At 39.3% G+C, this 14373-nt stretch overlaps 1 protein-coding gene across 2 annotated transcripts in view; it reads right to left on the bottom strand.

Moving 5' to 3' along the window:
- PRDM10 (PR/SET domain 10) overlaps positions 1 to 14373 on the bottom strand; it is an 89172-nt gene that overhangs the window by 42281 nt on the left and 32518 nt on the right. The window contains exons 2-4 of one of the 2 annotated variants that reach the window (XM_070272967.1): positions 13874 to 13977; positions 12073 to 12237; positions 9295 to 9354 (exon numbers count right to left, since the gene is read on the bottom strand). In XM_070272967.1, coding sequence (XP_070129068.1) covers positions 9295 to 9354; positions 12073 to 12237; positions 13874 to 13942 — 294 coding nt within the window. In that variant the 5' untranslated portion in view covers positions 13943 to 13977. Of the gene's footprint in view, positions 1 to 9294; positions 9355 to 12072; positions 12238 to 13873; positions 14060 to 14373 lie in introns of both variants that reach the window. The other variant, XM_070272966.1, reaches the window with a different exon arrangement.

Raw genomic sequence — 14373 nt, forward strand, 5'->3', positions numbered from 1 at the left:
CCTGCCCAGTTTAGCACCATAAGACACACTCAAGCCACATTCCCTTCCTCCCCTTCCTGTTCAATACATAAAGCAAGGTTTTTTAAAGGCCTACTCCTTTTCTTTGTCTTCACCTATGTTGTTATCCTCACCCAGAAAGCTGTTCCCTCGCCAATCTCCCAAACCGTATCATGTTCCCGTCTCTCCATGCTCCATCTCTGACTGCTCGAGCCTCCCTGACTCTCCCCTGCTCCGATCTCCTCCAGCAATGGAAACAGAGAATCAGTCTACAACATCATTCAGCCTCTGCACCAACATTTCATCACCACACAGGACAGCTGGAGTCAGTTCCCAACAGCTCGGTGGTGGTTTTCTGTGAAGTAAAGATCTCCCCATACGTAATTCCATGCATTGGTCAGGACCTACGAGCTTCCTCTCCAGTGACATGAAATAAGTCTAACCCTCCCACCACATGAAGACAGTGCTTCAAATATTTCAAACCAAGCACCCCTAATTCGTTCCATCATCTTCCACATGGCCAACCTTCCAGACCCCTCAAGCATCCTGTTGTCTTCATTTATTCCTCAGTGGATCCCACATTTTTTATGAATCTAGCTTCAGATTGCACTAGCATTTACAACAACCGCTGTTCTACTGCTGACCCACTTTGAATTTGCAAATAACTAAAATCTCTGGTTCTTTCTCCCCTCATAGAGCACTATCAAACCATTTTTCCCCTCTTCAGGACTTAAATAGCTGATTTTACTTAAATGGGAGATTTTGCATTTATCTCCAGTAACTATCATTTTATTACTTTCTTTGTTCTTCCAGTCTGCCAAGATCTTCTAGAATCTTGATTCTGACATCTCACCCATTGCTGTCCCTCACAGCTCTGTCCGCTGACAAACACTATCCACTTTTCAGTGAGTACGCATTTTCACGTGAGTCCATCTTGCCTCTCCAACTGCATCTCAGGGAAACAGAGCACGGGCTTTGGAGTCAGACAGATTTAGAGTAAAATCCTGGCCCGACAACTTAGCAAGTTAATAAACTCCTCGGAACCTCAGTTTCCTTATCTGTAAAATGGGCATAGGAACACGTACCTCATAGGTTGTTGTCAGGATTAAATGAAATGATGTTTATGAGGCCAGTAATAGAGTGTCTGGCTCTTAGTAAGTGCTTAGTACTAATAATAATAGATTCCTATTATCACAAGTCCTTTAAGGACTGACATGACATCACATACTTCCTCTACAACGTTAAGAGACTGCTGAGCATGTGGTAGGTATTCAGTGAGGATTAGTCTGTGAAAATATTTGGCCCTTTGGGAAATGACATCAATCTCTTTAGGCATCTAAAGGAACTCTGCTGCTATTCACAGAAACATCCTTTTTCAGTTGAGCATCTAAGTCTAAGAATTTCTTAAACTCTCCAAAGAAACAGTATTGTGCGTGTTCACAGAGCCTGACTGCAACGGCAGTGTGAGATCACTGCCCAGCATTTGAAACACTCAGGCTCCAGAAGATCAAATCAGTTACCTCAAATAGCATATGCATGTTTTAACATGCATTCATTTAACCCGGGAGCCCAGACTTTTATGTGACATTCCATCTCTGTAGCTCAGGGCCTTGTAGAAGCTTTATTTGGGAGGACAAAATTCTGGGAGGTGCTCCTGCTTCAGCTTCAACAACAACAGAATAAAACGCCCACTGAGGTGAGGACTCAGCAAGGAGAAGAGCAGGGGGCTCCTGGGAACGAAACCACATTCGCCACCTGCCCTCTGCATCCTCCCCCATCCTGCAATGAAGCTACTTTGTTCCCACTTGCTCTCAGAGCGCAGTTTCGATAGCAGCCTTTACTCTAAGCTACTTAAATTTCATGCCCGCATTAGTAGGGATGTTATCACACAGTGAACAAACAAAAGCAAATATCCACCTCTACTCCTCATAAATTCTTTATCTCTTGGCAGAGCCAACCTAAAAGAATGAATTTGGCAATTAAGAGTTATTTCAGCGAACCTGCGATGTATGTTTTCCCAACAGATGCTGCTAGAAAGCCTGTGGTTAGGCAAGGTTACTGCTGGCTTCTCGCCACCGCTGAGGAACCTGACATTAAAATAGTACCCACAAGCTTCTCCTCCCTTGTGCTGACACTCTCCTAGAAGAATGCGGCAAAGACAAGACTTGAACACTTCAGCATTATCTTGAAGGGCTGATGCTAAAGCAGAGGCTGAACGTATTCCAGAATCAGGCAGATACTGTCGAAAAGGGATGAAAAGAAACTGTGATAATCGTTTCTAGGTAAGAACTGTATATTTCTGGATAGCAGAGACCTCAACACACAGTAGGCATGCATTACAAATTTGTTTAATTAACAATTCAAATTGAACTGACATTTACAGAGAGCTAGGCATATATTTAAATTCCTTTGAGGCCAGGTAATGTTACTATACAACTCCTACGGGGCCAGTGACGAAATTTGAAATTTGGATTCTGACACTGCCCAGCTTTGTCCACTATGTCACAATGGCCCCCGTGGAGTTAAGTCTATTCAAGGAGAGCAGAAGAGGAGCTAAACACCACACACTTCGAATGCCAGAGCAACAAGGCAACCACACCTGCTCCCGAGGCGAGGGCCAGGCAGCAAGGTGGAGAGCAATGCGTGCCAATTTTACTTAAAGGAAAAGAATAAGAAATGAAAATATTTTAATCCTGTGTACTTTGTCATACACAACAAGACACAGTAAGAGGAAAAAGAATTTGTTAAACCTACGGTACCCTTTCTCCTTCCCACTTAATATCACTCTCTAATTATTTCTGAAACTACGTAATGCATTTCAGGATACGATTTATCTGAGAAGTAAAATATGAAACTACATTGGACAGCAGCAAACACAACAGAATGCTCCAGGGTTCCTGCTGAGACCAATTACCAGTGCAGCACATTCCCTTCTCAGTGTGTGGGGAGCCACACATGCTCATCTTCAGAAACGAGGAGGAGACTGAGCTTCCAGGTCTGGAGAGCATCGGTGCCTTTCTTAAAGAGGAGGGAATAATATATGAAAAAAGCTTCAAATGGATTTTGCCATCACTGAAAACAATTGAAAATAGGAATCTTTTTGCTAAGAAAAAAACAATGCATCTATCATCTGTGTTAAATCCTCACTCCAATTTTCTTTCCAGAATTTATCCAGGTCACAGAGTAAACTGACAGTCACTGAGGTGTTACAGCCAGAAATAAAAATCGTGCTGGTTGAAAGGAAACTGCAATCAAGAAAGATGCTAGAAGCCAATAGTTATAATAATTGCCTTGTAATGCCAGGGTTCATAGAGCTATCTGAGAACAACTTTCCTTTTGTACAAAACATGAAACAAGCAGATTCTTTCTGGAGGCTGGAGAAGATGAAGGGCCATTCTGGGTGCAAATGGCAACAAAACTTCTAATTAAAGCTATGCCTTAATATTAAAACAATAAAATACCATTTTGCCTGTCAGATTGGCAAAATTTTAAAAGAATGCAAATACCCAACGTGGCAAGGGTGTGTGGAAATGGGCATTTTCATATATTATTGGTGGGAATGTAAATTTTTTCAGCAGCTGAAAAGCAATTGAAAAAGTCCTATCAAAATAACTTTCCATTTATAATGAGAAATTTCAAACATGTATCAAATAGAGAGAAGAATATAATAAACCTCACGTACCCATCACACAGGTTCAACAATTTATCGACTCATGGCTAACTGTATTTCAAGTCTTCTCCCACCCACTCTCCCCCTCACCAGATTATTTTGAAGCAAACCTCAGACACTATACATTTTCATCTGTAAATATTTCAGTAGATATCTCTAAAAGAAAAGGACTTTTGTATTTTATATGTTATCATGCCTAAAAAATTACTCATTCCTTAACATCATCAAATATCCAGTTAGTGTTAGGATTTCCCCAACTGTCACATAATTTTTTTTACGATTGGTTTGTTTAGATCAGGACCCAACAAGGTCCGCATACTGCATCTGACATGCGTGTCTGAAGTCTCCTTTAATCTGCAAACCCCCATTCCTCTTCTTTTTCTTTGCATTTATTTGTGAAGGAAGCTAGGCCATATGTCCTACAGAGTTTCCCAAAGTCTGGATTTTGCTGATTGCATCCTGTGTGTCTTTTAACTTGTTCCATTTTGTCCAGCATGCTTCCCATAAGTTGGCAGTGGAATCTAGAGACTCAATCAGGTTCAGGTTCAATTTGGGGGGGAGAAATACTTCATTACGTGATAAAATGCAATGGGAGGTACACAATACCGGGAGGCCTATAATGAATGGTTCTCTCTTTTTAGTGATATTAACAGCGTTCAGAGGGTTAAGTTGATCCATCCATTAGAAAGTGCCTCATCAGCTTTTTCCTGATGGTTTCAGACTACTGTTGATAATCATTGCCTAGATCCATATTTCATTAGTAGATGAAAAATGGTGATATTCTAAGCCAATCACCCGCTCTTTATTTATTAGTTGGAATGCTTCCATAAAGAAATTTCCCTCATCAAGTAATTGTTTACCTGCGTACATTCAAGGAGAAAGGCTGGACTCTTTCCCATCATTTGCCAGTTTTTTTAAAAATGTGGTGGTCCCCTAGCATCCTCAAATAGTGACCAATGAGTTATTTCTTTTAATATCAGTATCGACTTGTGGATTTTAAATATATTTAATGTATTTGAATCTATTAATGGCATTTTCCTTTTTTTATGGGTCAAATTGTCCTATTTTGGCCCCTTCAATTTAGATTATGAGTTCTCTCCCCAGGACCCCAGAAGTTTTAGTAGCTTCTTTGCATTCTGATAAGACACGACGTTTCAGGCACATCTTATACATTTCCTGCCCCAGAGCTAGAATCTGAGCTAGAATCTATTTCTCTAAGTAGCCCTGATTCCTTTTACTGGAAAATTCTATTTAGAGACCACATTGGCTCATTGCTACTGGATTGATTACTGTATCTAAACCTTTTCGGTGGCCACAACTAGAAAACATATTTTTTAAGAGAAAATATATTATGAGTTCATACTGATGTTCTAATTCAAAATTAGGGTTCTGAGTTTTTATTTAATTTATTTAGTTTTTATATGTGTATCTTTTTCCACTTCACAAAAAATCTTAGTTCTTAAATAACTTTAAATGTGAATATCTTTAGTCTCTATCATTTCTCTTTGGGGAATTTATTCTAAGGAAAGAATCTGATATGACATCTATGACAGTGTTCTTTATAGTAGCAACAACAACAAAAAAAGCAAATAATTTCCATATAAAATAACAATGGAGAATATAAATAATAGCACATCCCTATAATACAATACTATACAGTCAATAAAAATGATGATGTAGCTTTTCAGGATACTATGAAAAGAAACAAATATATATCATCAAGATGAAAGATGAAAGCTACTTTTTTTTCTGTTCTTTTTGACTGAGATATAATTGAAATATAACACCATATTAGTTTTAGGTGTACAGAATAATGATTCAATATTTGTAGAAAGTTACTTTAAAAGAAAAAAGAAATCAAATACTTTGGCTGAATATACAATGGACTATTGAATAAATACGCAAAACTCCAAACAAAATATTTATAAACCAAATCCAAATCCAGACATATATGAAAAGGATCAAGTAGAGTTTATTCCAGAATTCAAGCCTGGCTTAATTTTTAAATATCAATTAATATAATTCACCATATTAACAGAAAAAAGGAGAAAAATCTCAACAGATTCAGAAAAAGCATTTGATAAAAATCAAGATCCATGAATAATAATCAACATCAATTAATAATAAACACTCACTAAAGACTAGAAATAAAGAGAACTTTCTTAATCTGATAAAGGGTGTTCTTTTTATAAAAATTCTGCACTAAACATCATTCTTAATAGTGAAAGTTTTTGCTCTGAGAGCAGGAAGGAAAAAAGGAAACCTACTAGCACCCATTCTATTGGAAAATGTATTAGAGATCCCAGCCAGCAGACAAGGGGGAACAAAAGAAGAATTAAAAATAAAAGATAGAAGGATTGTGATGAAAGAAAACTGTCAGTATTCACAGACAACATGACTATCAAGAAAATAAAAAATAAGAGTTAGAAAATAAAAATTTTAAACATCAGACCATTTATAATACCATCAAAACACACCAAATATCCAGGAGGAAATCTACTGAGAGATGTGTGAGACCTCTACCCAGAGGACAACCTTCAACTTTGATTTTAAATCAGGAATACGTCATGTTCACAGACTGGAAGACTGGAGATTATAAAGATGTCAGCTCTTCACAGACTGATCCGGAGATGCAATGAAAATCCGGCAGGACTTTGGTGGAAACTTCCAGGTTGATCCTAAAACATACATGGAAAAGCAAAGGGCCCAGAAACTCTTGCAGACTAACCAAGTGGCAGAAGGATCATGCTCCTGGATATATTTGGTATATTCATAAAACTGAATACTACCTAGCAAGCAAAATAGAAGGAAAAAAACCCAAAGCTACACGTAACAACATGAAGAAATCTCCCAAGCAGAACATTGAACAAAAGACACTAGACAAAAAGGAAACCCTACTAAGTAACTCCATTTACATAAAGTTCAAAACCAGGGAAAACTAATCTATGGTGTTAGCAGGCAGGAGAGTAGTTATCTTTGAGGAAAAGGGAAGGAGAAGTGATTAAGAGGGAGCATGAGGATGGTTTTTAGGATCTGGCAATGTTCTGTTGTTTAATCTGAGTATTGGTTATAGGGTATGTTCACTTCATGATATATCATTGCACTATAAGCTTACAAATCGCTTTTCTATATGTATGTAATAATATAATTAAAAAGTAAAAAAAAAAAACCCACGCAGTAAGGAAATATGGTGGACATAAAGGAAATTACTCAAATAACTTGGAAAAGAACAGATATAAAAATGATTATAGAGAACATGTTAGATATGGAATGCAAAGAAGAGTCAATATAGTCAGACGAATGTTTCTGAAAAGTGAACAGATCAAATGAAACTGAAAACGTTTTCAAAGGCCTAACAGATGAAAATGTTCCCGAAATAAAGTCTTAACCTATACATCAAAAAGACACACCCAATGGGGCCAGCCAAGTGGCGCATTGGTTAAGTTTGCACTTCTGCTTCCGTGGCCCAGGGTTCGCCAGCTTGGATCCCAGGTGCAGACCTACACACCACTTATCAAGCCGTGCTGTGGCAGCCATCTCATACATAAAATAGAGGAAGATGGGCATGGATGCTAGCTCAGGGCCAATCTTCCTCAGCAAAAAGAGGAGGGTTGGCGGCAGATGTTAGCTCAGGGCTAATCTTTAAAAAAAAATAGACAAGGAATGAGAAAAATAATCAAAATAGACTCAAGATTTCTACAAATTTAAACGCCAGTAAACAATGAAGCAAAATTCTCCATAAGTGTGGTTACTAACAGAACATAAATCTATTAGTTACAATAATAATGCAACTAACACGAACAGTGGAGAGAAGGTGGGAGGAAGTGTCAGTGTGCTGACGTCCGTGTCACCACGGCTGGAGCCAAAGACAGACGGACTGAAGCTCGAGTACAGTTTAGGAAAACCTGATGGCACCAACCTCTTTCAGTTTCACCTGTTTCTTTTTCATCTGCTAAACTCAAGTAAATTTAAGTTTAAAGTATTTAGATTAATAACAGCATTTAGGGCACAATGCCATTTTCCCCTGTTTGTTTATCTTTGTCTGTATGTGTGGAAGAAGTCTGGAATAACAGTTACCAACTGTTAAATTAATGAGGATGTTTCTGGGCAGAATTGCTTGCTTGGGTTTTTTTAATGTACTTCCTTTTTCTATTGCTTCAACTTTTTATGAAAAAAAATATTACTCCAAAAATGAGTGAATGAATTAATCATCTATGAAAGACAGCCAAAGGCATTTCATTTCATTTTTCCTACCAACTTGTAAAGACTAATTAAATCTATCCGTTGCTTCCTTGATGGAATCAATAAATATCCACAGAAATGGACACGGTTCATTTTGTCAAGAATATACCTAATTATTACAGAATTATTAAAATAAAATAACTGCTACAGACTGAATGTTTGCATCTGCCCAAAATATATGTTGAAACATAATCCCCAATGTCATGATACTAGGAGGTGGGGCCTCTGAGCGGTGATTAGATCATGCGGGTGGGCCCTCATGAGTAGGATTAGTGCCCTCATAAAAGCGACCGACCCCAGAGAGCTCCCTTGCCCCTCCCACCGTATGAGGACACAGGGAGAAGGTGGCCCTCCATGAACCAGGAAGGGGGCCCTCACCAGACATGGAATCTGCCAGCACCTTGATCTTAGACTTCCCAGCCTCCAGAACCGTGAGAAATTTCTGTTGTTTATAAGCCACTCAGTCTATAGTATTCTGTTAAAGCAGCCTGAGTGGATTAAGACAAATTCTCATTCAAGTTCACAGACCCCACAAAATTGTAGATCACTACCAATCAGGAATAAATCCAACCATAACTGATATGACAAAGACTCCTAAGAATTCTCTAGATTCCATAAGTAATATTAATACAGCTACTGTTTATTTTTCAAATTTAAAATGGAAGTAATCCAAATCATCTACCAAAAAATTTAAAAAGCAGAAAAGAGCTTACTAATGAGAATTTACTTGATAATGACTCATGACACTCAGTGGCTCAGCTAAATAAGAGTCATACTAGCCAACGTGAAAATAAAAGTATTTGGATTCATATTCCCTTGAAAGTAAGACTGACAATATCTCGCTTTCGCACCTTATCACTTTTACAACCCAGAATAAAATAAGAAAGAAGTCCCTCAAAGTCAAATAGGATACGTTAGAAATATGGATAAAAGGAAAGAAATGTTTTAAAAGAAAACCAAAAAGAATCTCAATATTTCAGAAACTAGAATGAGGAAAGTTGCCACCAAATTTATATGTAATTTAAGCAGGAATTTTTCCCAATATTTCAAAATAGAACAAGTACTAAAATGTTTCCAAATTTCCAAAAAGAGACACTTTTAAAACTCAGGATTATTCTTTGGAACTTGAACCAATATCCAGACGATATGCGTATTTTTTTAAACTTCCCTGACAAATCACCTTTTATGACCAGGCTATTCCAATATATACTGACTGGAGAGTGTTATGTTATGTTCTGCTTTGTTTTTATTAAAGGAAGTGGAGAGCATTCTTAACATATAAGAAGCAGACATCCGGAGAATGCACAGTGCAGAGGGTGAGGGGGCAGCCAGGGAACAGCAGCATTCATCATATCACCCCAAACGACAAAAAGGCAACTTATTACCTGCTGAGCTGCAGCATCCTGCTGGACATAAGCTACCTGGCCTGGGTCTGTAAACAGAGTCTAGACCAAAAAAAAAACAAAAAACACCAACTTATCAATAGATCTTTAGATGGCTCGCCTACACTGGAAAAATTATCCTACTGCTAAACACGAATTCTTGTGAGAGTTAACTCCCAGATAGCTAGTAATAATCCTTCACTAATAAAGAAGATAGAGACAGGAATCTTACATTTAGCTAAAGCCTTTCATTCAGATGGCTCCAAAGAGACTGTATAAGCTAACCATCTAGATTGGCTAACAAGTTCACAACTTTACTCTTAAGCAAAGGCTCTCTTGAGGTCAAATGTCACAGCTACTTAAAAGGCATGTCATGAAGAGGTAAAAGACAGCCCATGAACGAGAGCCTACACTGCGTGCATTATCACAGCAGCAGACTTGCAATTAACCGAAAATGGATGGATACACAGACATGCACGAGAATATCATATTACAACTCTTTCAAATACAAACGCACACTCATTATCAGAAGAGAAGCAGAAGGAAAAGAAATCGAACTTAATGTTCCATAGGTTCCTTTTTGGATAAAGCCAGTAAAATCACAATTTTTAAAAAGCTCTGATTGTAAACACACAATAATTTGGGTCATGATGCAGCAAAGCTAACCAGAGAAGGAAAACCTTCAAAATTATTTTAGCCAGGGCACCACAGAAAATCTCCCATCCAGAAAAATCTTCTTTCCTCTAAAGCTTTTAAAAGACTAATTTGTCCAACTATAGTTAAGTTTTTATTCCAGAGGTGTCAGATTCCAGCCAGTGTCGGATTGCTTAGATTTGACATTAGAAAAATATAAGCCAGACATTTAGTAACATGGTAATAAACTAAAAGTTGGGCACAGGACAGTCTTAACATAAACGATGTGACCTTATTTTAATATAGTTTGGACACTAAAACCAAGCAGAGGCATTCCAAAAGTACCATCTGACTATTTGGCAACTTCACCTTTATACAGATTTGAAAGGGATTAATTAAGTGGGCCCTATTTTCTTCTTGGAAGTGATTTGAGCCTCTTGATTAAATACTGCATGAGGGCAATTTTTTTTTATGTTTTTATTTTATTTATTTATTATTTATTTATTTATTTTTGAGGAAGATTAGCCCTGATCTAACATCTGCTGCCAATCCTCCTCTTTTTGCTGAGGAAGATTGGCCATGAGCTAACATCTGTGCCCATCTTCCTCTCTTATATGTGGGACGCCTATCACAGCATGGCTTGATTAGTGGTGTGTAGGTCCCTGCCTGGGATCCAAACCAGTGAACCCAAGGCTAACAAAGCAGAACGTGTAAACTTAACCTCTGCACCACCAGGCTGGCCCAAGTGCAAATTTTTATTACCAGGATCCTACTATAAAAGTATGGAACTTTTTTTTTAATGTATTTAAAAGTGCTTTGTAGGGGCTAGTCTGGTGGCCTGGTGGTTGGGTTTGCGCACTCCACTTCAGTGGCCCGGAGTTTGCAGGTTCAGATCCCAGGCACAGACTTAGCACCACTCATCAAGCCGCACTGTGATGGCATCCCACAGAAAACAGAGGAATATTGGTACAGATGTTAGCTCAGCAACAACCTTCCTCAAGCAAAATGAGGAAGACTGGCAACAGATGTTAGCTCAGGGCCAATCTTCCTCACAAAAAAATATAACAATAATAAAAAAAAATTTTTTTTAAGTGCTTTGTACATTGTAAAGCACTAACAATCGAAACAAACATTTATATATTGGGGAATGTGCACGTCAAGCATTTGGAAATTAATACTCCAATTCACTGGCAAAAGAATACAAGTGGCTCTAGCTGTACAGCTTTCACCCTCGCCTCTATTACAGTCCTACATATCAGTCAGTTATTAACAAATAGAGTTAATAAGCTAGTAGGACCCTTTGCTTACACGTATAACTGAAATAATCTGTATTTTTTTATTGAGTTTATGATAGTTTACAATCTTGTGAAATTTCAGTTGTACATTATTGTTTGTCAGTCATGTTGTAGGTGCACCCTTTCACCCTTTGTGCCCACCCCCCACCCCCCTTTCCCCTAGTAACCACTAATCTGTTCTCTTTGTCCACATGTTTAAATTCCTCATATTGGGGCTGGCCCAGTGGCGCAGTGGTTAAGTGCGCCTGTTCCACTTCTCAGCAGCCCGGGGTTCGCCGGTTCGGATCCCAGGTGCGGACATGGCACCATTTGGCAAGCCATGCTATGGTAGGCGTCCCACATATAAAATAGAGGAAGATGGGCACGGATGTTAGCTCAGGGCCAGTCTTCCTCAGCAAAAAGAAGAGGATTGCCAGTAGTTAGCTCAGGGCTAACCTTCCTCAAAATAAATAAACAAATAAATTCCTCATATGAGTGGAGTCATACAGAGATTGTCCTTCTCTATCTGGCTTATAATCTGTATTTTTTTGATGAGTCATCTTTGATTAAGCTATACAAAACCAAATGCCATTTTTGGCCTGGTTCTTGATACTTCGGGAAAGTCGCAAGTTGATAATCTCATCAATGGTCAGTCAAGAGAAGAACTGCTCTAACTCCTTCTTATGTTTAATTTAAATAAATAAACCATATTTTCCTCCGCCAAGTTGGTTATAAGCCCCTGGAGAGCACAAATCTTATCTGAATATTTCCTACGTCACCAGCCCCTCACACAGTGACTGGCAGAGAGTAAACATACTTAATTGGTGAATTCACTGGTTAATAAACGAGTTATACACAATAATCCTTCACATGCCTGCGCGGCCTCCACAGGATGGATGTACACCAGTGTATGCTCCGGACCGTCCACTGAAGTGTAGGAGGCACCATCTGCCGTGTACACCACCTGCTGGGGCGGGCGAACCTGGTCATCAGTGTAGACGATCTGAGCCACAGTACCAGCGTCTGGAACAAAGTGTACCTGGGGCAAAAAGCAGCAAGTATGTAGCAACTGTCCACATAGAACAAAGCAAATCTCACGCAGACAGGTGGCCGACTGAGCACAGCACACATTTGCAGTTCTAAAGTACCCCAGAGAAAGGAGAACGGGGACTGACACACCCCATCTTCACTGAGATGGCGACTCGGAGACAGGATCCAAGGACCACGTCACTGAGTCACTGCTTAATATTAGGCAACTGATTAAATTCCCCTCTGCCTCAGATGTCCAATGCAGATAGCCCTTTGGGGAGTAATGAGGGAGTGGTTAACTGGTCCTGGGAGTGTGACTGAAGATTTCTGGTTGAAATATCACTAGGTTACAAAATACAAATTATTCTGCAATGTGAAAAAATATGTCAAGACTCAAAAGCCAATTGCTCTTGACATATCATAAAAATTCTACTTTATAACTAATAGTGCCTTTCAGCAAACACACTAAAATAGGATCACTTCCTTTCCTACAAGTTCTTTCGTACTCCAAAGCCACACGGGAGGCTTTTCAGTTAATCTTTGCTGAAACCAGTAAAGGTAACAGAATTCCTCACCAGCTAGGGAAAGATACAGAAAATTCGAATAAAGTACTTTTCAGGGGTTTTGGACAACTATTTCAGTTGTCACCAGGGTGAGTCATTTTCTATGCCCCAAGAACTAAAGCGGAAACTGAATTCTGTAAAACGCTTTCTGAGCAGCCAGCTCATGGTTTCCATGAGACCAAACAGCATTCTTGATGGTTCTGCCGGGAGCATCTCTGGAACTTTTTTTCTTTAAGTATTCAGGCTCAGACTTTTAAATTATACCAGATGATCAACTTTATTTATTGTAATACTTCTTATATTGCTTAAATTAAATAAAATGTGTATTTATTTAAATGTTTAAATGTTAACTTCCTGGTTTGGATAATAATACCGTGGTTATGTAATTTAATGAAAAATTACATTTAAATTACATATTTATTACAATGCTTAAAAATTAAGTTTTATACTTTGGTCACATATGAAAACGTGGCCCCATGTTACTGCTGACTCTTCTCAAAATTCAAATCCATACCAAAAATGCAGAAATTTGCTTTTGCTAAGAACAGTCAAAAGAATGTGTAGCTGGTATGACAGCAATTTGGAAGGCAGAGGTCATGGATTAGAGCAGCATCTGAATAAGCGACTGACCTCCAGAGCTGCTGACCATCCGTGGGACAACTTTCAATTAGAGGGTTTCCTTCTGAAGTTGAAAAGAAAAGAAAAAGCCACTCACTTTATAAACATATCTTATACTTTGTTTCACACGAAGAATCAAAACCCTATACTGGATAATATAAAAGAAACACAGCACAATTTGAGGCTTTCAGCACCAAAGACGTAAAACGAACCAGGGTAGTGAAACATTCCCACGGTAAGTTGGGGGAAGGCAGAAAAGCCTGCGAGTGGTTCTGAATCCCACTAACGCAGACTGAGGGAGCATGCGCAGTGTTGAAACACCGCCTATGCCCCACGGACCAGGTCTGCGCGTCAGCTGCCTCCCAGCTCCTCACCACTGTGCGGAAGCTGCTATCTCTGCAGCTGTCCGCAAACTGTGCCCAGCTAGAACACCACTGCCGACACAAGCTGGAAAGCCCTCTTCACCTGCGCAGCATTCTCTTCGTGTTCCGCAGACGGAGGCCACACGTGTGAGCTTTCATCTTTGGAATCCATCTTTTCCCTACTGGGCAGCTCCACGTCCAGGGCACCTAGGGCAGGAGAGGGTGGAGCACAGTCATCTGTCTACCACGTGAGTGTTCATGAAGGACAGAAGACCTCTCTGCAATGTGCCTGAAAAAGAGAGCAAGGGAACCCAGACTTTAGACAGGTGGATACATTTTAACAGATTACAGTTTCAACCACAGAGAAAAAACAGTCTTTGTAAAAGATAATACACCTGGCAAAAAGGTAAAAATGGAGAAGCTATTTGTGGTAATACAATGTATTGCAGGCTCGCTATGTTCTAGACACACAGTAGGTAGGTGAACGCTCATCAGAAATCCTGAAGGCAGTTTTCTCAGCCCTCCTGCTGAGAATGAGGTCCCCAGATGATCAGTGCAGGCCAGTGATGGTTCACAAGGCAGTGCGATGGCTGCACAGCCCCA

This window comes from Equus caballus, chromosome 7 (genome assembly GCF_041296265.1).
Source record: "Equus caballus isolate H_3958 breed thoroughbred chromosome 7, TB-T2T, whole genome shotgun sequence".
Lineage (NCBI taxonomy): Eukaryota > Metazoa > Chordata > Mammalia > Perissodactyla > Equidae > Equus > Equus caballus.